Source organism: Pantherophis guttatus, chromosome 2 (assembly GCF_059756535.1).
Source record: "Pantherophis guttatus breed Tessera chromosome 2, ASM5975653v1, whole genome shotgun sequence".
NCBI lineage: Eukaryota > Metazoa > Chordata > Lepidosauria > Squamata > Colubridae > Pantherophis > Pantherophis guttatus.
Genome location: NC_142064.1, coordinates 67738115 through 67762809, shown reverse-complemented (window position 1 = coordinate 67762809; position 24695 = coordinate 67738115). Strand labels below are relative to the sequence as shown.

Genomic DNA, 24695 nt, shown 5'->3' with positions numbered 1-24695 from the left:
ATACTTGTGCGCTAGTTATCCCTGACAGTGAATTGGCTATGACAGCATATGGACTAGATTCTATAAGAACCCATAGTTTCCATAGCTGCTCTCGCCCACATCGTACAATTCCATTAAAGAAAGGTAGCATGAGAGCAAAAATATAGATGCATCTAACTTGTGCTTTCTTTCTTTCTTTCTTTCTTTTTTGAAACATGTTCTATACCAAACAACCACACTTTCATTTTCCTAAGAGATAAGTAATGGTGGTATGCAGTACTCAAAAGATTAATACATATACTATAGCATGAATTTGCCAGGTTAACACAGGTTAACTCCAAATCTCACTACTTCAGGAATGCAGATGTGACAAGGCTATGACTACTATCTTATTTGTGCTAAATGATCTCTGTGTTATCATATTTTCCCATATCAGCAAGAGGTCAAGCTTTGTTATTGTGCTTGCCAACCCAACCCAATCCAATCCAGCCCTGCACTCACTTCACCTCACCAAAGCCAACAAAGAATCAATGCTTAGGGGGTCAAGCTTTCTAACCAGTTATGCCAAGTTAGTTAATTAGTTTTAGTTATCTCTAGAAACCGGTGATCACAGGCAGCAACATTTCCCTGCCCATTATGGACAACTCAATAATTACTTAGTATTGTGCCTAGTTGGGAAATATGGTGTTTCACATGGTTAGAACCTGTGTATGAGACTGTGTGATGGGTTAGGGTTAGGGTTAGGGTTAGGGTTAGGGTTAGGGTTAGGGTTAGGGTTAGGGTTAGGGTTGTCATTTGCTCCAGCTCCTGCCCATCTACCAGTTTGAAAGAATGCAAACGCAAATAGATAAATAGGTACCACTTGGTTGGGCACAATAACAGCGACATGAAAAGGGCCCCCAACCAGGTGTCTCCCTGGTAATGGTGATGTCACCAGCTAATCCTTTCAACCTGGAAATGCCTTGGTGTTTCAGACACGAGTGCGATGCAATGCGATGCCAAGCCCTGCACTCCAGGAAAGCAACTGAAAAATAATTGTATAGATTTTCTAGGTTTTTATTTTTTTTTACTTCTAGTATTGTCTTCAAGCTTTAATTTAATTCAAATTTCTTCCTCCCCCCCCCCAAAAATGGGAGCTCTCCTTTCGTCATACTTTTTAAGATAAAGGTGCACTTTTGATGATAATTAGGCAATACTTGGTGATTCATTTGCTTGCCATCAGCAGGGAAGGGTTTGTGATGTGCTTTTTCTGGAAAGAAAGAATTTTTGCAACTTCCAGGCAAGTCCACATTGAAGTATTAATCAAGCCTAATCCTACCTTGCTTTGAGCTAAGACAAATTCAGGCAAGTGCTGCTGCCTATTGAGTCTCAGGCATGTGATCTCAACCTTAAAAGAAATGCAGGTGGAATATTTCAAAAGAAACTATTCAGCCTTTCCATTATAATTTAAAGAAACAGCTCAGATCAAATGGATTTGTCCTCAAATCTCTGAGCCCAGCCTTAAAACAAATCATATTTATTCTTAAATCTCAAATATTCAAGGTGAATCAGAACTAATTCACACAGGCCCCCGTGGCATTTGCAAAGATGGAAGGAAAGAAGGTAGAATGATGAAAGCAGAAATGCAATATCATGTTCCTCACACAACGAAGAAAGGACAAAACCTGTGGCATGCTTGCACAATCTTCTATAGATGCATACACACAGGTCTAGAAGTCATTGTTAATCATTCAACCACTAACAATAGATGGATGTTTGTGTGCCTATGTGTTTGTGTGTTTTTCTCTGTGTGTGTGTGTGTGTGTGTGTGTGCGCGTGCACACATACATATATATATTATCGACTGTATTCGTAGAATATTTCTTGTATCTGATAAACTATATATAGTCCACAAATACTGACACCCAAATAGATGTATTAGCCATTCAAGTGTCATATGCGATTTTTCTAGCTTTGATTTTACTAATTTTCATGGTACAGTCTTTTTTACTCACCTTGCAAATCTAATACAAGAAGTTCTCCTCGGGTATATTCATAACTCCAGTGAGAAAAAGCCAGCATAACTTCTTCCAGCAAATTGCTAGGTGTGATTTCATCCCCATTGTTGTTATTGTACTTGCGGAATTCTCCTGTCATATATTTCTCTATTGTCAGCCACTGATTGGCTGAATGGCAATAAATTAAAAAGACTTCAAGGAATCTGAAAAGAAATGAGAGCATTTTTTTCAGGAGGTATTTTTCACACTGCTTTTGATGAATAAAGGGTACTAATCTCACGTACAACTTTCATCAACATCATAATTTTAACAACATTCAAAAACATAAGTATGTGCAGAATACATGTTAAAATGTTATCCTATCCGTGTCTATGCAGAAATAAACCTAATTGAATTAAATGGAATTAAATGGCATGTATTCCCAAAAAGTAAGTTTAGGACTTTAGCCAAAAAGATGTCACGCGATAATTAATCTAAGAGTTAATGAAGACCTAATTTTCAGACAGAATTTCATAAAATCTCCAAACTTGATGGGAAAATTGGCACCACTTTGAGAAAATCTATTATCATAATCCTCACAAACAAATTACAGAGGACAAATCACCACTGGCAGTTTAACAACAGAATAAAAATACAATAATTGCAGTTTAGAAGATTCATTGGTGATTCCCAGGTAAACATATAAGAAGTGATTGGCTCTCATAAAACTATTAGCACATCCCCTTTTTTTTGGCAATAATCAGCAGTTTTCTGATACTTTTGTTAATTCCTACATGGTTACTTTCTACCGGGCTTAATCCAATGTAGTCTTTCCTGTTAATTCTGAAGTTGGATACTCAAATGAAATCGCTATTCACAGAATTAAAAGCGTGTCTTGTATTTCTTATTATCTTGTAAATCAAATAAATCTCCATTTTAAATATTTAGAATGAAATTTTGATGTTGCTCATTAAATGAATATAGATGAATGGAGAAGCTTGAAGTAGTATCAGGAAAAAAATAATGTACACACTTTAAAAGGATTTTATCTTGCCATACTGCTATCTGACTTGAGCAATTTTGTCAGCACTGAACTGAACAAAAGGAACAAGATAAATAGATATATAAGATAGAGTGTGTGCGTGTACGATGTGTGTGTGTGAGAGAGAGAGAGAGAGAGAGACAGACAGACAGACAGACAGACAGAGAGAGAGAGACAGAAAGACAGAGAGAGACAGAGAGTTGAAATAAGCCCCAAATTAACTGTATTCCCTGAATAAATATCTAATATGATGGATCATCCCTTTAGGATTTATTACAGTCCTGAAAAGCGGTATCTTGTTTGTAACGTCAGGTTTTGGTGGTCATTATATAAAGAGATGGAAGCGGAGGAATGATGTAATATTGTTGTTGCTGTTCAGTCACTGTCATGTCTGACTCTTTGTGACCTGATGGACCATGGCACACTCTCTCCTTTACTGTCTCCTGGAATTTGCTCAAATTTATGTTCATTGTGTCGATGACACTATCTAACCATCTCATGTTCTACTGTCCCCTTGTCCTTTTGCCTTCATTTTTTCCCAACATCAGGGTCTTTTCCAATGAGTCCTCACTTCTCATTAAGTGACCAAAGTATTTGAGCTTCAGTTTCAATTTCTGTTCTTCCAAAGAACAATCAGGGTTGATTTCCTTTAGAACTGACTGATTTGACCTCTTTGCAGTCCAAGGGACTCTCAAGAGTCTTCTCCAGCACCATAATTCAAAAGCATCAATTCTTCAGCATTCTGCCTTCCTTATAGTCCATACTGGGAAAACCATAGCTTTGACTCTGGTTTTATAGCTATGCCATACTTTTCCTCCCAAGGAGGAAAGCATCTTTTAATTTCATGGCTGCAGTCACTGTCTGCAGAGATCTTAGAGCCCAAGAAAATAAAATTTGTCACAGTTTCCGTTTCAATGGAATATAGACTGTAATAATATGTAAAACATGTGAATAAATAGTTGTCTGTTCCTCTAATAATTGTTGGAATTTTAGGGCAGGATTGTATCTGCCTCTCTATTACTGACAGATATTATTAATTAAATCAACATATTGTATATAGAATGAATAAATTTAGTGTTTGTTTGTTTATTTATTTATTTATTTATTTATTTATTTATTTATTTATTTATTTATTTTTCAATTTATATACCGCCCTTCTCCCTGAGGTCTCAGGGTGGTACACAGCCAGAATTAAAAACATGAAATACAGATATTAAAAACAATTAAAATATATATAAATTAACATTTATATTCAACATTTTATTCCTAGAAACACATTTTTCATACCTGGGAGTATATGGAATGCTATGGGGCTTCATTTGATTGAAGGTATATATCAATTTCTGAGCTGCCCTTTGCTGCTGTATTTCCTAAAAGTAATAACACAAAAAAATCCTAGATATATTGTTTCAGTAATGTTTAAAATAACATTTAAAATGTTAGTTTTTTCATCCACATTTTAAGTACGTCCTTTTTAAGATTGTGATGAGACAATGTGATTTAACTAAGTCTGGCTAATGACTCTTTCCAGATGAAGTAAGGACTGAATTCTGAAATCTCAGTTTAGAGATTGCATCAAAAACTACTAATTGGTTTGGGTGGGGAAAACTTAAAAGTATTCATAAGTGTCATTCAAAGGACAGGATGAAAATTTAGTTTCCTTAGAAAACAAAATCATGAAATAATTTACGAAATATAAGTGAGCTGATCCCATGCACCTGTATTTATTTCCCTGACAAATACCCTGTTTTCCCAAAAATAAGACATCCCTGATAATAAGCCCAATCGGGCTTTTGAGTGCATGGCAATAAGCCCAAGCTGTTCTGTCCCCCTTCCTCACACAGGCAAACGTAATACCAAGCACGCCTGCCAATATTTTATTAGGTAAACAGATTAGAATTCTTGGCAGACCAAGGTTTTGGCAGCAAACTGTTGAATGCCTGCCAAGACCGTTTTCACTCCCATAAAGCAGAAGAGAATTTATCTTCAGTCCGTTCCAGGAGCAACAAATTATCCACGAGACAAGAGTTTAGTCAATGTTCAGTCCAAAATATATCCAAGCTGAATTTCAGAGATCATGATGTGACTTTCAGGGTTTAACTTTGTCCATCACAAAGCCTGAAGAGCAATCCCACCCACTTTTATTCCTGGTGGGGCGTGGCTCTGTGACTCAGCTCAATCTCTGACCCCTCCCACGCCTCTTCCGTTGCTGCATACGCTTCTCCCTCTGACGCTGCCTGGGATCAAGCCAGGATTCATCATCCTCACTCCCTATCCCAATTGGTGCTCCGATATGCCTTCCTCCTGGCACATCCCAGGCTGGCCTTCAGATGGAACCGAAAGGACAGTCCTGGAGGCCTTGTCAGTTCCTCCCCATCACCTTCTGAGTCCTCTTCCTCTGTTAGGATAGGCTCGGGAGTCGGGGTCACAACACAAGCGCTTATTTCAGGGTTCAACAAAATATAAGACATAATATAAGGTCTTATTTTTGGGGAAACACGGTAGGAAGAATACTCTTTCTGATCTTTCCTGTTTCTATTACAATGATATTAACAGCTTTGAGACCCCCTACTAAAGAATAACAGACTTGGAAGGGACCTTGGAGGTCTTCTAGTCCAACCCCTGCTCATGCAGGAGATCGTATACCCATGATGGCAAACCTATGGCACGCATGCCACAGGTGGCATGCGGAGCCATATTAGTGGGCACGCCAGCTCAGCTCTGGGGCTCAGCTCTGGGGTGCATGCGCGTGCCGGCCAGCTGATTTTCGGGCCTTCTGGGCCCACCAGAAGTAGGGAAACAGGCTGTTTCCTGCCTCTGGAGGCCTGGGGGGTGGGGAAGGCCCATTTTTCTTTCTTACCTGGCTCCAGATCCTCTCTGTGTATCTGGGAATGGCGAAAACAGCCTTTCCCACTCCCTTGGAGGCCCTACGGAGGCTGAAAGGGCCCATTTCCCCACTCCCGGTGGGACAGGAAGTGATGTTTTTTCCTGTCCCCAGCCTCCAGAGACTCCTAGAGAGGCTCCTAGAGACTCCTAGAGAGGCTCCTAGAGACTCCTAGAGAGGTTCTGGAGGCTGGGGACAGCAAAAAATGTCACTTCCTGTCCCACCGGGAGTTGGGAAATGGGCCCTTTCAGCCTCCGTAGGGCCTCCAAGGGAGTGGGAAAGGCTGTTTTCGCCATTCCCAGATACACAGAGAGGATCTGGAAGAAAGGTAAGAAAGAAAAAGGGGCCTACCAGGCCATCCTGTGCGAGGAGCGGGGGGAAGGGGGGAGGGGGTTGCGCACACATGCACGTGGGCACGTGCGTGCGAGACCCTTCCCCGCCCCCCCCTCTCCTGGCACGTGATAGCAAAAAGGTTAGCCATCACTGTCCTATATCATTCCAGACAAATGGCTATCCAATCTCTTCTTAAAAACTTCCAATGATGAAGCACCCACAACTTCTGAAGGCAAGCTGTTTCACTTATTAATTGTTCTAACTGTAAAATCTCTCTTTATTTCTAGATTGGTAGTAGTTTGAATACATTACAATATATACCTGAGAATACTACTAGTTACTGGTATTATTATTTTGTGTGCTATAATGAATCCATTTTAGCCATTCTCATGAATAGACATACTTTTGGGGAAGCAGGGCTGAGATGGCTGTTTGCAGTGTTGGGATTTAGGTGACAATGGGATTTGACAGACTTCTTGGTGAACCACCATTTTAGACCAGGGTGGACCACAGTGAGGATTCCTTTGGTAGAGTATTGCTTTTGTTGTTGTTAGTTGCGAAGTCATGTCCGACCCATCATGACCCCATGGACAACATTCCTCCTGTCCCTACCATCCTCTGGAGTCCATTTAAGCTCACGCCAACTGCTTCAGTGACTCCATCCAGCCACCTCATTCTCTGTCGCCCCCTTCTTTTGCCCTCAATCTTTCCCAGCATTAGGCTCTTTTCCAGTGAGTTCCTTCTTATTAGGTGGCCAAAGTATTTGAGTTAGAGTATTGCTAGCCTCCTGTTATTATTAGGGATTGCTGATCAGATTATACTCACTCTGAGACACAGATGGAGCACTGTACTTTCGTGGAAGATCTTCTGCCAAGTCTGAACAACTTCAGGAAGGAAAGATTTTACAATGAAAACTTCACCTAACTTGAGCACATTATTTTCAGACCAGGTGCAGACAGCTTTCATGGCTCTCCTCAACCCTCCATCCATTTCCTCCTGAGACAAAACTTGAATCATGGCAGCCATGCCGTGCTGTGACCAAGAGGACATGCTTTTATCAAGGCTTGAAGGTGAACTTTCTTCCAGTCTATAAATTGTTACTTCTTCTCCAGCTAAATAAATTTAACAAATAAATAAATACACTGGAAATGTTGTAAAAAAACCATCTGAGATTAGCAATAGAAAAGCAATAAGATTAACAAAAAAAAACCAACAACCAATGAGATTAACAATAGAGGAAAAATGCAAGGGTTTTTAATAACAATGTTTTCTAGTTATTTCTAGATATGATATTATACAAAATAATGCAAATAATGCAAAATATAGAGATATAGATAGGAGAGAGAAAGAAAGAGATGCACTGTGATGTAATAAAAAATAACCAGGCAATAGCATGATTGCACATTTTAAGTCTAAATTATTATGAATTTTCCTAATGACTAAAATGTTTTCATACATCAACATGGAATCTGGTACTCACCAAAAAACTGCACTGGTGTGAAAGGGATTGTCTGAGCCAGCCTCATTAAATTGTTTCTTTCAACAGCTGCAAAGAAACAGGTTAATCATATGATCTGAAAATTCTTGCCCACCATTTTAAAAAAGAAAATTTGAAAATAGCTGTTTCTCTTACCGAAGGCCTTTGATTGGGAGACATAAAATACAGTACAACATTTGAAGTGATCAGAATAATGTTTTAATCTCATTCATGGAAGCAAAACTAACTTGTTAAAACGTTATCTAAAGAGTATTTATTTCAGCATTTTAATTTTCTTACACTCCTATTTTCTGGCCACTGGCTGGAATGGGCAAAAAATATTGAATGGAGGAATAAATCTACTAACTAGAAAAAGATTGAGTTAGAGATGAAAAGAAACTTAAATGAACAATATAGCACTGGAAAATCTTTTAAAGAAACCATTGAAATCATTTATTCAATCCTCAAGGGCCACCCACTGAATTTATTCTTCTGATTTAAATAAAATGGGCAGTATTTGATGATATCGTTTCAACTTTACAACTGATCTAAAGCCTTACTGCAAAGTACTGACAAAAGTTATTAAGATTTAAAGCTGAGTTTCCCTCAGATCCTTTGCAAATTACTGATACCTTGTCTGAACTCAAGGTATTTCTATATTTCTTCTCAGATAGCAAAGCAGACTATAATATAGGATGTATTTATTGCTGGATATACATCAAGGTGGATGAGTGGCATTTCAGAAATTTGTGTGAGTATTTTTGTAAACTCTACTAATTATAAAACGATCCTTCACTTTATCCACATTTGCAACATAAATTTGAACTATCTTATACATTCTAGACAATTTTTCTGGAATCATTTCCCAGAAAATATATTTAACACTTGGCTTGTTTTCTTGCCATATAGATTTTGATATATCTTTCTCCCACTGTTCAGTTATTAGAATAAGTATTGTTTGAAGCAAAAAACATTATCCTTGGCAAAAAATTCTCCCCAACAAACACAATTATAATTTCTCCCATGTTAAGATACTTTTTAGGTATGATTATACTGCAAGATTATTATATGCACAAACATGGAAAGACTGAAACATCACAATGGGGGAATGGTTGGGAAAAATGACAGAATTAACAGAGATGGCAAAATCATTTGATTAGTGACAGATCAACACGTACACTTATCAGTGACTAGAAACTCCTTATGGACTTTTTGTTGAAAAAAGAGAAAATGGACTTGTGATTTATGGCTTTAAGGATTAGAAAGGGTAGCTTCTGGAAAGAAAGAAATTATGATATAATTCTAGATAAGGAGGGCAAAATATAAATGTATTTATAACTGTTGTCAAGGCGATTGGAAGCCATTTATATATTTCTTTTCTTTTTTCTTTTCTCTTTTTTCTTTTTTCTATTTCTTTTTTTATTATTTTTTCACCATTTTTTATTATTGTCTTAATTTTCTTTTATTGTTTTTATTTTTGTTTAAAAAATATTCAATAAAAATTAATTTAAAAAATTAATGTGTAAAGTTTGAATAGATTTTCTTTTAAGTTTTATGAAAATCCAGCTTGGTTCTATTTTTAATATATACTAAACTGACCGCAACAGATTTGGTATATGCTGATATTTGTTTATAATATAATAGCTTTCATACCCATTGCAATAACAATAGACTACCTTTAACTATCATACAATTGTTACCTGCTGCAAATACTTCATTAGCAATCTAATCCTGAACAAAATTTGCAAAGACTTTGATATACTTGTGTTCTTGTGTGACAGCAAGGACATCTGCTGGTGGGTTTCACAAATTTCATCAGCTTTGAATATGTAGCAGTTTAGCAGGTTCACATGTTCTCAGTGCTTCCGATACAGTGTGAAATCATTTTTAGGATATGAATTCACTAGGGATTGATACTAAAAGCAGATTTATTTCATCAGAAACTGAACTAGCTCACCCTCAATCTCCTCTACCTCCTTTTATTATATTTACTAAATATAATAGAAATTATATTTATAAAAGAAATTGCATTATAAAATAAATTTTATTTCTATGGCTTTTGATTATAGACCTGTTATTATCCTTTCCAGTAAGCAATTTATTTTACCAACAACTACTTGGCATGCAGAAAGCAGTGCTAACATAATAAATTATCTTAATCTCCCCAAGATACTCTCTTAGGAATTATTTTAATATACGGCTCTTGATAATGAGCTACTTCAAAGTCAGATAATTAGAAAATGATAGAGGGAAAGAGTTAATATACTCAGCATACTCACTTAAATACTCACTACGTACCTGAGTAATGATGGTGCAAATCTTGAGGGGTTTTTAAGGAGAGTGAGATATCTGAAATATTTTTAAAACATTAATGTTAAATATGGAAAGAAAATACACTGTTGTGAGCAGTCAAGATTGCCACAAAGTGATTGGAATGAAAGAGAATTCAGTTTAACTTTTTATTAAATTATCAGTAAAAAGCATATAATGATACTGGGGACTATAATATTATTTGTTTATTTCAGAAGACCTATATCTTCCTCTATTCCTAGAAGTCTTTGGGCAGAATACAACAGGGTTAAAACAATTTTTTAAATATTATCTTAATTGTATTTATATACAATTAAAGCAACATTTTAAAAAGTCAATGATCAATGTCATAGATACCAATAAAATTAAAATAGCAGCGAAACATATACCAGAATAAGATGCCTTTCAATTCAACTGAAAAACTGTTCAGTTGAAGAACACTCTGTTTCCCTGAATTTGAACCTTTATTATGTTTTATAAAGATAGATCTGTTTTCTATGGCCAAAGGTCAGCAGTTTAAAATAGCATATCAGGACAAATTATCCAGATACAGTTCAACATTAAATTATGAAACAATATCAGGAAAAAAGAAAAAAAAAAGGATGGTAGATGAATAAAATAACTGAAAATTATAGACTATAATTTTTATAATAAGTACATTTTAATTTAAATCTAGTGGTTACTGACAGCAGTAGAGACCAGTATTAAAAGTTTGCTATTTTCCTGGAAGCTTCACTACAGCAATCACTTAATTTTTTTAAAAAAAATGCACTGTATTCTGTTGGCTCCAAATCAACTATTTTGCAATTAGTGGTATTATTAATTTTGCTTTCCAAGATTGGACAGGTCAGGAATATATGTGTAACCATATTAATTTCAATATTAGAACAGATAAAGAGATAATCTTGGAAAGAAACGTTATTACCGTTCCCTGTTAAAACCATTGAGGGGAAGGTAATTAGATGGGCCCCCAATGAATATCTTTTGCTGTATCAATACAGAAAATTGGAGCATACACTAAAATGCAGTGAAAGATAGAGGTCAAAGTAAAAGTGGTGTTTTTTTATTTGCAATCCAGAAATGGATATTATAGTTTGAAACTAATCTTAATTTTCAGTAACTTGATATAATAGCTGAACATCCATTACAGGTCTTGAACAGGTCTTTGGATTTTTATAGAAACCTTCAGATATATAAGTAAGCAGTAATGCCTGATTTATGCTTTTTTTTCTTTTTCAATCCCTACCTATTTTCCATTTATTGTATGACATTTAAAAGGTAAGACTAAACAAAACTCATCAACAATCTCTACAAATGTATCTGCGGAATAATCAGTTATAGTAAGTTTCCATATAGGAAAGAGTAAGTGAGTTAGTAGTGAGAGGCTCTTCTAAACTAACTTTGCTCTAAAAATGCATTTGATTACACTATTTACAAATAAAATCAAAAAAACTTACTGCCATCTCCATCTAAACTTCTTAACCTTTTTGAAACAAAAGGTGGAATTAGATTTTTATCATTAATTTAACATGCACTCACATATGGAATGTTTCATTGTATTGAGAAACTTACATAACTTCATTCATTTTAATTTTGCAAAATATATATAGTAGTCATTACAATAAAGACTAGGTTCTTTGAGCATTTCTTGATATCTCATGACTATTGATAGAGAAACTATTTAATTGTAAACTCTATCATTTGTACTCAGCATTTATCTTCTTGATATATCATGGTGTATGCAGAAATATATTTCTGTGCATTTTTGGGATGAGTTTCAATGAGGATCACATACAGATTGAATTCATATTTACATTCACATATAAATTATACATTTAATACAACTCACAATCCTTTGTGATAAGCTTTTAGAATGGGGACATCTCTATGAGATTATCAGCTAAATGATTAAAGGTCACAAACAGTGGTGGGTTTGAAAAAAATTTACTACCGGTTCTGTGGGTGTGGCTTGATGGGCATGGCGTAGCTTGGTGGGCGTGGCTTGGTGGGCGTGGCAGGGGAAGGATACTATAAAATCTCCATTCCCACCCCACTCCAGGGGAAGATTACTGCAAAGTTCCCATTTCCCAATCAGCTGGGACTTGGGAGGCAGAGAATAGATGGGAGTGGGACCAGTCAGAATTTTTACTACCGGTTCTCCGAACTACTCAAAATTTCTGCTACCGGTTCTCCAGAACTGGTCAGAACTTCCTGAAACCCACCTCTGGTCACAAAAGCATGTCAGATAATAGAGATAATATGGTTAAAAACCATCAAAAATGCCATCTGTGATCAAACAGACAAGAATACTTACGAGTAGCTTCTGCTCAGATTATTCTTTCTATTCTTCCTAGTCCAAGCAATGCTGTTATTTAAATCCTGAAAAAAAGGTTGTTGTTTCTATTATTTTTTTATGAACAGGCATTTTAAATAAAAGTATGCCTTAGTTCATGATTAGTAACTTTCATACATCTATATATCTTCTTTCTTTGGCATACATATTACACAAAATTGTAGCGTTTTTTTAACTACAGTTTATTGAATCCACTTATATTAATCCATATTTGTGACTCACCAGTTATAATAGTTGGATTTTTTTGACCATGTTAAAATAAAATCAACCACTTCATGCAATATGCAAACACAAATATTATTAGTTCTTTACTAAGGATATTGAAAGGCAGAAAGCATCTAAGAATATATACCATATTTAAAGCTAAGCCTCTAGTTTTCATTTCAAAATGTTTTCAAGACAACCTTTGTTATTAATATTTAGTTATTGTAGATTTATTCAATGGACCAGAAAACAAATCTTTGCTTTCCATAATTTTATTTTTATTTTTTTTATGTCTATCCCTCCTTTATTACTATATAAGTAACTTAAGACAGCAAACATCCTTCCCTGAGGTTTTCCATGTAGCAGCTCAGCTTGATTAAACTATTTAATTAGCATCAAATATTTAAAAGATCCCCTTTTGCGACCGTCTGACAGGCAAAGTCAATGGGGAAGCCAGATTGACTTTACAACTATGATACTAATTTAACAGGTGCAGTGATTCACTTAACACCTGTAGCAAGAAAGGTTGTAAAATGGGGCAAAACTCACTTAACAAATGTAGCAACAGAAGTGTTGGGTTCCGTTGTGGTCATAAATTGAGGACTATCTGTACTATAGCTTAGTAAATTTGGTGGTATCAATAAAGTAAACTGGATTCAGATTAGGAAAGTTCCAAAGTACCAATTATAAAAATTCTTTCATCTGCAGACTATATTGGGACTGTGTAAAAGAGTTGATCAAAACATTCTAGAGTGTGCATGAACTTTTTAAATTAAAATAATAATAATAATAATAATAATAATAAATAATAATGATGATGATGATGATGATGATGATGATGATGATGATGATGCCATATTCCACTGATACATCACGCAGTCCTAAACGCTTGGGAAGTGTTCAACTAGTGATTTGTGATACGAAATCCAGCATGGTTATCTTGTTTGCTGTGTATACTGTCATTTTTGTGTATATAATAATAATGCCATGTTTCTTTCCACCTTTCATAACTGCTACAGAAGGTATTTCTGGGAACAGCCATGGAAAGTAGCTTCCAAAACAGCGATATGATCCTGAGAACAAAGATGTCTGCTTTATCAAATTGAGAAGACATGCTATGCACGTGCTCTCTACTTTCCAAAGGGTCCCTTTGAAGGATTGCATACCACCAATCTATATTTACTCATTGATGCTATTTCCTTAACAACTCACAATTGCATAAAACCTTAGCTTTTAAAGTTATTCTCCTCATATATCCTTGAGACTTTATGTTTTGATAAGTTAGTTTTTTTAATCATTGATCTTTAAAAATATTATGGATTTCTTATTTTTATACTTATTTCTTCACCAGCATCTTCTGTGCTTGCTGTAGTAAAAAAAAGTATCAGTTTTCTTTAGTTTACTCACTAGGGATTCAGCAATTAATATAAATTACAGACCATAAAAATTTACCTTGCAAGTCTTACCTCTTGCGATTGTCTCAAGTAGTCACAGATTTGCACTGTCTGCCTCACCAGTTCTTGATTTTTCATTTCCTGATGCATACAACTGATATGATCTAAACCTAGCCAAGTAAACAAATATAAGAGCTGTACGTTCAAAGTCATTGCATGTATCTTGTTTCCCCAAAAGTGAATGGTATCCATATCAATAAATCAATTTAAAGCAAGATGGTTCTTATCCTCTACCTTTGAGAAATTACGGCCTCTCTAGGTGGCTCAGTGGCTAAGACACTGAGCTTGTCAATCAGAAAGGTTGGCAGTTTGGCGGTTCAAATCTCTAGTACAGGTCTCCCGCGTGAATAGGGTATTGGACTAGATGACCTCCAAGGTCCCTTCCAACTCTGTTACTGTTCCAAATAGGATTTTCATAAGGGTTATGCAATGTCAACAGAGGGCTGTGTCATGATGGACTCTTTTTAGACATGACACACAAGCTTTTTTTTTTTTTCATCCTTTGTCTGACTGTCACTAAGATTTTGTTATCAGTCAAGGGACTGAAGGGTATTGGAAAGGAAATTTGCATTATATGGTTTGATGATAAAGGATTTATATAATCAAATGCAGGTAGTCTTTGACTTACAACAGTTCATTTAGTGACTGTTTGAAGTTATAGTGGACCTGAAAAAAGTGACTTATGACCGGTTTTCACACTTACAACCATTACTGACCATCTCCATGGTCAGGCGATCAAAATTCAGGTACTTGACAACTGGTTCATATTTATGACAGTTGTGGTGTCTTGGGGGTCATGTGATCCCCTTTTGCGACCTTCTAACAGGCAATGGGGGAGCCAGATTCACTTAACAGCCATGCTACTAACTAAACAGCTGGAGTGATTTACTTAACAACTGTGGCAAGAAAGATCGTAAAATGGGGGGAAACTCACTTAACAATTGTTTTTCTTAGCAACAGAAATGTTGGGCTCAATTGTGGCTGCAAATTGAAGGCCAATAATATGATCTGGATAAGGTAGGTGAAAATTTGGGCATGGGGATGAAGCGTGTTAAATATTTTAAATCTTTGTGAGATTCTGGGATAGAGTAATGGTAATTTGCATGTGTTAACTCCCTGCAATATTTAAGGCATGAATTTTACATTTAAAAAATTCAACAAACAAAGGCAGGCTAAAAATACCAGCTTTCTAATTATATCAGTGCTTGGCTCCTGCAACCCTCAGAGGGAAGAGGAGGAGGAGGAGGAGTGAAACTTCTAGCAAAATAAAGTTAATTAATCCTGTTCTTTGGAACTCATGAAAGTTTTGCTGGTTCCATGCAATTTCTTCTTACTGGACCACAAATGTAAATTAATATACTGATGATGAAGCCAACATTCAATAGTAAACCCTGTTAACTCTGTAGAACAATCATACATTCCACAGGGACTCAAGATTTGCTGTCAGTTGTATATCTGTAATTTGTTACTTATGATTTGAAAATGTGTTCCTTCTGTCCTTCATGGTAGATCTACAACTTGTGAAATTAGATTAATGTATTTCTTATTCTTCAAATTTATAATATTGTGATTCTTCTCAAGAAGTTTCTTAGCCTATCTTTATAACTTGTTCTCTGAAAGGGGTTGTTTTCAACAGTATGCACGGTTTTCTTTTAGTCCTGTATGTAATGTTCATGGGCCTAATGCGACATACTTAGTTGCTTGAAGTGAGACACAGTCAGCCATTTGGCCCTGCGTTCCTCTTTGTCTTCGGCAGGTTTACTGTCAAGCGGTTCCAAATTCACTTGGATGCTCTGAGGGCAACTATCTACTGTAATCAACTGCCAAGAGAAAAGAGGAAATAAAAGTCAGCCGAAGGTCCAGAAAAATCAAATATCAATTTGAATATCACCTGGACTGCTGTCATATTTTCATTGCCCTCTAAAAGCAATGTCTATTATCCCTATACAAACAGAGATTAGAGAGTTAAGGGGGAAAACTGCATGAATCAAATAGAATAGAAACAAGGTACAAAAATATATATAGCCCCAATTTTTATCCAAAGTCAAATCAAGTTATTTAAATAAAAGTATTTGCCTGCTCCACGAATTATATTCATTATGCAATACAAGTAGTTGACAGCAGGGAAGAAGTGATTTTGCTTATACACCAATCAGTTGAAATGGGAAAAATTTCATCAACTGTAGGATTAAAAGTCACAATACTTTGGGGAATTCTATTCATGGGATGAAATACCGTGATTAAGCAAATGGTACTATATAAAACATGTATTTTTCCTGTGGATTGTATCCTACAATTCCAGATGACTCATTTCATCAAACATTTGAAAATTCGGAACATGATTCACAAAACAAAAAAGTTACCTCTGTGGATTAACTACTCCAAAACCTGCTGCTTTGAAATAATCTTCAGAGGAGATGAACAGCTTTTCTTTGAAAACATGTTAACTATGCATTGTAGTTTACAAATAACCATCCTTATTTGAAGCCTAGCTTCTATTTTTGATGAATGTTTGTCCTTTGTTTTAGTAATGCACTGTCTGCAAACGATTAATTGATATCACCAGAAGTTTTAATCACATCCACACAGAACCACCCATACTCGGTGTGGGTGGGTCTGTGTGGATGTGATTAAAACTTCTGGTGATATCAAGATACAGTGTGTGTGTGTGTGTGTATATAGACTATATGTGTGTGTGTGTGTTTGTGTATACACTATATGTTGTGTGTGTATATATGTGTGTGTATGCATGTGTATATATGTATATGTGTACATACATGCATACATTTATATGCACACACAAACTCTAACAACAGATAACTCTAATTCTATTAATACCTACTGGAACTTGAAGAGTTTTTCGCTTTTTCCTTGAAGACCTCCTTTCTTTGTTTCCAAATTTTGCCTTGGCCCATACTGACTGACAGAGCTGAGTAGATTTTGAAAATTCTAAGAATAAAAAGGGCGAAGACACAAATTCATATTTCAAATAAGTCTACAAGTTTTACAGTGACTTTTTTTGTTAAGAGAGAAGACATATTGTGATCAATGGAGTTTACTTTTAGCTATGCCTCTTTTTAGCATTGTTTGCAACACCATGGAATCATCTTTAATACAATGGAATATATGAAGTTAAAGACACTATGAAGTCAAGAGATAAAAGTGGCTTGTCACAGACTTCTTGCAAGATATTTTCTAGCAATATTTTAAAAAACACTTCTTATACATATTTATCTAGCATATATCTATTCTGCAACTAAACAAGTTCAATATTCTGTTTAGTCATAGAATAATATATATATTTATTTTATTTTATAAGTGTCTAACAAAAAATTAGTATATTTCAACATACTAATATTCCATACATTTCCTTGTCTGTCATATTTGTAACTACTTATTTAATTACAAATATTTACCTGCTGCCCAGTTTAAACAACTTCAAGTGGTTTACAATTGATTTTCCTCTTTTCACAAACATAACAGATTACCACTCCTATCATCTGCACTGTAAGAGCTGACTATGAATGATGTACATGTAGACCCAATATATGGAGGATAGTTTGGGGAAGGCTGAATCATCACAATTGGTCCTCACATTATGCTGAGGATAGCTAAGGATTAAACTATTTTTCTATGGTAGACAAAAGTATGAGTAAAGAGGAGGGCAGGGCAGGGAAGGGGAGGGGAGAGGAAAATCTTTGAGCTTAATAATACAGGTGTATGGAGGAAGAATGTCAAGTGATATTTCAAATGTCATTATAATATTGCATATACTTACATATCATTCTAATTTTGTTTGCCTTATGATTTCATAAAACGTGTCATATCATTATAATGCTATTGTCAGGCCTGGAAGCCATCTTTTACATTGGTCCTTCAAGCCTGCCACATTTTCTACTGTGGGAAAATGGGAGGGGGGATTGTATGGACTATGGGAGATATATATAGTCAAAATAACATTCATTTCTCAGAGAGTCAAGGACGCCTTGCCCTGGCATCTGGAGTCGGATGACTGGGGGGCATCTCCAGTTGGGACAGTGGATGATTGGACCATGTAATGGACATGTGGGTGTTGGGCAGGGACTTGAACTTTCCTTTGAGTGGGGAAAACCTGGAAGCTTTCATATTTGGGTTTTCCTAGATATGCCAATCTGACATCTCTAATAAAATGGAACTTTGAGGAATCTCAAGCCTCAGAGTCTTTTATTGTTGGGGATGTTACTTGGAACCTTGACATTAACCCGAATCTTGACAGCTATTGCATACTATTCAAAGACACTATTAATGTCATTGGTGCCTGCAGTTGCCATCTTGCTGACAGTTGAGGTAAGATGGCTCTGTTTATATAACCTGACAAATTAAAACCACATGGCACACATTATTGCTTAGGGTATTGTTTGAACCCAACCGCTGGTTAACACCGATTTAATTTATTTGTATTCTGCCTTCTACATATACACACACAGAGAGACAGACAGACAGCTAAAAGAAGGCAAAAAAATGCAAATATAGAAAAACTCTTTTTTTAAAAAAAAATACAGGTATTCCTTGATTTACAACCACATTGGGACCAGATTTTCCATTGCTAAGCAAGGTGGTTGTTAAGTGAGTTGCACCCCATTTTACGACCATTGTTAGGCTAATCACTGCATTTGTTAAGTGAATCATGCAGTTGTCGTTAATCTGGCTTCCTCCATTGACTTTGCTTGACAGAGGTCAGCTGGGAAGGATGCAAATGGCGACCCTAAGATGCTGTACCCATTGCAAATACATGCCCTTGCCAAGTGCCCAAATATTGATCATGTGACTGTTGGGAATGCTGGAATGTGATGATCAGTTGTAAGCCTTTTTTTTTTCAGTGCCATTGTAACTTCAAGGTTGCTAAATGAATGGTTGTAAGACGAGGATTACCTGTAAATGCAATAGAGCAGGGGTGTCCAACCTTGGCAACTTTAAGCCTGGAGGACTTCAACTCCCAGAATTCCCCAGCCAGCTAAGTCCACCAGGCTTAAAGTTGCCAAGGTTGGAGACCCCTGCAATAGAGCCCTCTCTTTGAAGATGAAAGCACAAGAAGAGGAGAAAACTCAAATTTGTGTTGTTATTGCCTTTTATTTTGCAGGTTTTTGCTGTTTTCTCAGCACCACGGGCACAAAAGCTGCTCCCTTTGCAGAAAGGCCAATTTCTCTTGAGAGGGTTGATCCAGACAGACATGCTGCGCTGAAAAGTCAGGCGAGACTGTGAGCTGTCACTACTGTACTCTGATACGTCCGAACTGTAAGAGAAAGATTTGGATTCCTTGATCTGCACGTGCGGAGGACTGTAACGGCCATCTTCTTTGTCATGGAGCGATTGTTGACATGCTTGCTGCCTTGACCAATTGCCACAATCTCTCTTCTCGTTGTCTTCCAGGAAGCCCCAATTTACATAACCTTTTCCTGGTCCCTCACACTGATAAGGAGCAGATTGAGAGACCTCACGGATGCTATTAACCGTGTGGATGGATAAATGGTGTTCGGCAGCAGTTTCGTTTTCTTTCTTAGCCACGGAAATGTTCAGCTCTTGCACTTGGCTGATAACCGGCATTGTTTTTGCCCCATCGTTGGCACTGCATACATGGCATTGAGGGACAGGGTCACTCTGCTTCATTTCATCTTTAGCTTTTAAGTCCTCATCCTTAAGCTCATTCAGAGTAGTTGAAAAGGCCAAACTTAAACCAGCATCTTCAGAAGCTCCTTTCTGATCTGGAGGCACAAGAAGAAACTGTCCGTATCGAGAGCCTGATTTATTCCCTGAAGATAACTCCGATGTCAGAAGGCCATTTTCAACTTCCTGTTCTTGATCTTTCTTGATTAATTGGATTTCATCATAGTTTAGGCCATCCAGAATGGGATGGTTCCCCCCTAATGACCAATGGCTTCTGGCTAGGTTCCTCTGAAGAGAAGGTGGCATGCTATAGTAATTGTACTTGATATTCTCACTTTCCATGCAACTCAAAGCCTTTGAACATAGAGTGTTGCTCCAACTATGCGGAAGCTTTCTACAGGTCTGATGCTTCTGTTCAGATAGAAAGACTTCGCCTTCTTGCAAAGTATCCACAGCTGAAATGACTTTGAGAGTATCAACCGTTAAAACTGAGAGGTCCTGTAAGTGTCCCAGTTGGCTGTCCAAGGCAAGTAAAGAATCTTTGATATAAATTACTTTGTCGTGAATTTCCTTCAGCTGTGAAAACATTTCTTCAACTCTGGGGGAAGAACATCCAAAAATTATATTCCTATGCATGGTTCACTACACTAAAGGAATGTATTTACTGTATTGTCCAACTGGTAAATTAGAAGCTCATTAGATATGAAGCCAAATTGTTTCACCACTTGTATTTTCTACCTTATAACTCTTGATTACTGCAAGGTGTTTATGATTCGTAGAATCGTTTGTCATAAATGTGATTATCTGAGACACATTTAAATGGTTTGCAGTCTGCTAAAACAATTTCAGTGTTCAAAAGTTTGGTCTATGTGATCATTTGAGTATTTGTTCAATATGATTCAGCATAACCCAAAATTTAGTTGAATAAATCTTTGCTTTCTGCATTAAACTGAAGAACACCTAAAGAATTTAACAGGATGGCGTGGCTTAAGGAATTTATTCATTTTTTTTTCAGAATGACCTCACATATTATCTATTATTATTTTTTGTTCCACTATATTGCGTAATACAATAATGAAATATTTAATTAACATTTAAATATTTAGGACCAGTTCAACATGCTTTTGTTGCCAAAAATTATAAGGAGCAGTTCAAAATTGCAAGATTTGAGAGGTTTGCATAGATGACCTGGCTCTTTTACATATGACATTCAGTGGTGGGTTTCAAAAATTTTTACTAATGTTCTGTGGATGTGGCTTGGTGGGCGTGGCAGGGGAAGGATAGTGTAAAATCTCCATTCCCACCCCAGTCCAGGGAAAGGTTACTGTAAAATCCCCTTTTCCTCCCAATCAGCTGGGAATTGGGAGGCAGAGTATAGATGGGGGCAGGGCCAGTCAGAATTTTTACTACCGGTTCTTCGAACTACTCAAAATTTCCGCTATCGGTTCTCCAGAACTGATCAGAATTGCTGAATTGCTGAAACCCACCTCTGATGACATTGCATACATGCACAAAAGGGGCAGGGTTTTCATTATGATGCTATGACTGGCATCTTAAAAATTTTGGACCCTCCCTTCAACAATGCCAGGTATCAAAAGAAGTATTATTATAAGACATGGCCTACCTTTCATTTGTAACACGGATCTGCTCACTATCGCTGAAATGAAAGCTTTCCTTCTTTTCATGTAAGTACTGTTCCACACACTGTTCTTCAAAATCATGAAGCTTTTTTAATTCTTCATCGCTCAGGTACAGTTCTGGGTAAAGCAATAACAAATTAATGTTACCTTTATTGGATTTAAATAACCTTAGTGATCAAACACATGACAGAAACGTGTTAGTTACAGGTGGGTGAACCTTTCAACAGTGTTGATTAACTGTTAATAGGGAGTGGTAAAATGAAAGTCGAGACAATGACATATGAAGACATAAATTGGTCTTTCAGGCCTTCGATTACGATGAATAGAGCCCCTGGTTAGTTATGTTTTGTCTATGAATTTGCATAGAGCGACTGGATACCATCTTGCTTTGTTCTGTATTGTGTTTTATTGTTTATTATAGTGTGCGTCATCCAGAATAAAATAAAATATAATAAATAAAATCCTTTTCTCTTCCGTTGTAGTTTCCATTAATCTTATACACTCCACACACATGTACACACAAACGTCGCATATAGTCTGTCCTTCGTATTTTGTTAAATAAGGGATGATATTGAAAAAAGTTATTTTCTTTCCTGCATATAAAGACAGCCCTCCTTAAAGAAGGCAGTAGTAAACTCAAGGGGGAAAAAACCCAAAATAATGGTATTACCAGTGGCTAGTTTGCATGAAGAAAAGTTGTTCAACCTATTCTGGAAGCCATAGCATTGCCTTCTAAACAATGTAGTTCATGCTCAGAGATTATGATAAAATTGATTTTATCATTACAGGGCCTCTCTGGAATGAATAGAACATAATATTTGTAGCCCATGATTGAACTGTAGGGTCCTTGGTGCTCTCTAAGCTTGGTGGTTTTCTTGCAGACGTTTCATTACCAAACTAGGTAACATCAACAGTGCACACTTATGATGTTATCTAGTTTGGTAATTAAATGTCCACAAGAAAACCACCAAGCTTAGAGAGCAACAAGAACCCCACCTCTCTGAACACAGCATATTTTATCAACTGAGTGGTATAGCTACAACCTGACTTGATTAGAAATAACCTTGACTGAACATGATGTACACCTTTCACTTGGCACTAGAATGCTGATTGTAATCATAATCTGTGAATTCTTTTTTGTAACTGCACCAAAAAACCAACAACCCCCACATGGATGCTAAATGGTGGAGAGGAAGAAATTCTCTGTGCAATGAAGTTCCCTCACTTAGAAACAGGTGATCTTGATGACATTCTGGAAGTCCTTAAAGACCAGTGGTGGGTTGCTCCCAGCTATGTCCGGTTCTTGCGAACCGGTAGTTAAAGCAGCAGGAGGCTCCGCCCAGTTGCCCAGACGTCATAAGCGCACATGTGCACTCCCATTGAGAATCAGTAGTAAAGGTAAGTAGAACCCACCCCTGTTAAAAACCTGGCTGTTCTCCCAGTTCTTGTTTTTCTTCTCCCAGGTTTCTTCTCCTGGCTGTTCTTTGCTTTATGCCTCTTGTTTGATATGGCATATATTTGCAGTTATGGTGTTAGTTGGTCAAATTTTCCATCCTATTCATTTATTTATTGTACATCAGGGGTGTCAAACTGGCGGCCGGATGCATCATGCATAGGCCACACCCACCCCAGTTCCGCGAATGGGGAAAACGTCGCAAAACATCAGGTGACGGCAATGTGACACGGTGAGTTTGACACCCGTTTTGTACATTGTATCTTGTTATTTTACATCGTGCCAACACTGATCTCAACAAATACGTAAATAAACAGCATCTTTAGAATTCTGCAGCACATCTACATATTTAAAAACTCCCATTTATTTGTCCCATGACAATACCTATAACCACACAATTATCAGCTGGAATGTCATTATGGTCTTTTTTTTAATGACTTCTATATTTGGTCCTTGTATAAGAAAACTAAACATAGAGAGGCTCTGCTTACTGAGTTCAACATGCTCCTTCTCCTCTTGATCCAGTTCACTTGGGAGCCGGCGGTTGCAAAGACAATTTAGCACAAGGCCAATGTGGCTCAGTATGATGAAAGGTGGGGGCAGCCATGGCTTTTCATGGTATGTCATAATATAGCGGTAACGGTTGTATTTCCAGAGTTTGTTTGACATAGACTTCATATCAAAATAAACATTACTAGGGATTAAGAAGGAAAGGGAGAGAGTGGATCAGATGGTCACTTTACAAACCATTTACAAACCACAAACTTTATAAGCCAAAGATAAATTTAATTTTGTTTTATAGTATTTTAATGTTTATATTGTATGTTTTTTAATTTTGGCTGTTCACCGCCCCGAGTCCTTCGGGAGAGGGGCGGTATAAAAATTTAAAAAATAAAATAAATAAATAAAAAAAATATAACCATTGACCTATTACATCATATTTATGTTAGATAGCACTTAAATTATATTTCTAGGGAACAAGAAGAAATACAGGTAGTCCTCGACTTGCAACAGTTTGTTTAGTTCAAAGTTACAACAGCACTGAAAATAGTGAGTTCTGACTGTTTTCACTCATACAACCATTGCAGCCTCCCCGTGGTCATGCGGTCATGATTAAAATTCAGACACTTGGCAACTGACTCATATTTGTGACTGTTGCAGTGTCCTGGGGATCCCTTCTGTGATCTTCTGACAAGCAAAAGTCAAAGGGGCAGCCGGATTCACTGAACAACAGTGTCATTAATTTAACAGCTGCAGTGATTCACTTAACAACTGCAGGAGACTACCTAATAGGAAAAGGCATAAAATGGGGTAAAAGTCTCGCTTAACAACAAAAAATTGGGGTTCTACTGTGGTTGAAAATCAAGGACTACCTGAATTCCTTTAAAAACATAAATGATGATTATATTCATGATGTTTTCACCAATCATTTGATTGTTCCTTTGCAACTGAGACATGTACTGTATAACTCAGAGGAAAAAAGTCTATGATTCTGATAAGGACACCAAATGAAGTTTTTTTAAGAGTTTGCTTTTTATATCAAAGATCAGAGGTGGAATTCAGCCAGTTCTGACAGGTTCTGGAGAACCGGTAGCGGAAATTTTGAATAGTTTGGAGAACTGGTAAACACTACCTCTGGTTGGCCCTGCCCCCATCTATTTGCTGCCTCCTGAGTCCCAGCTGATCAGAGTCCCAGCTGATCGGTTAGGTCTTCTTTTGTTGCCCTGCACAGGAGAATGGAGCTGGAAAGCAGGTTAGTGGGGTGGGTAGGGAATGGGGATTTTGCAGTATCCTTCCCCTGCCATGCCCACCAAGCCACGCCCACCAAGCCACACCATGTCCACCAAGCCACGCCCACAGAACGGGTAGTAAAAAAAATTTGAATACCACCACTGTCAAAGATGTCCCCTGCCTTTCACCCATGGTAATTACCATAAAGCCTATGAA

The 24695-nt window shown here is 36.9% G+C and overlaps 1 protein-coding gene across 3 annotated transcripts in view; it reads right to left on the bottom strand.

Annotated features, from left to right (window-relative positions):
- The window catches only part of TRPM6 (transient receptor potential cation channel subfamily M member 6), a 76467-nt gene that overhangs the window by 4353 nt on the left and 47419 nt on the right, over positions 1-24695 (bottom strand). For 2 of the 3 annotated variants that reach the window (XM_034410230.2, XM_034410227.3), the window contains exons 25-37: positions 23240-23442; positions 21280-21412; positions 19118-20253; positions 16855-16961; positions 15706-15832; positions 14025-14122; positions 12316-12380; positions 11459-11484; positions 9990-10040; positions 7695-7760; positions 7040-7326; positions 4285-4367; positions 1974-2179 (exon numbers count right to left, since the gene is read on the bottom strand). In XM_034410230.2, the coding sequence (XP_034266121.2) occupies positions 1974-2179; positions 4285-4367; positions 7040-7326; positions 7695-7760; positions 9990-10040; positions 11459-11484; positions 12316-12380; positions 14025-14122; positions 15706-15832; positions 16855-16961; positions 19118-20253; positions 21280-21412; positions 23240-23442 (2588 nt within the window). Of the gene's footprint in view, positions 1-1973; positions 2180-4284; positions 4368-7039; positions 7327-7694; positions 7761-9989; positions 10041-11458; positions 11485-12315; positions 12381-14010; positions 14123-15705; positions 15833-16854; positions 16962-19117; positions 20254-21279; positions 21413-23239; positions 23443-24695 lie in introns of those variants that run through there. The other variant, XR_015732239.1, reaches the window with a different exon arrangement.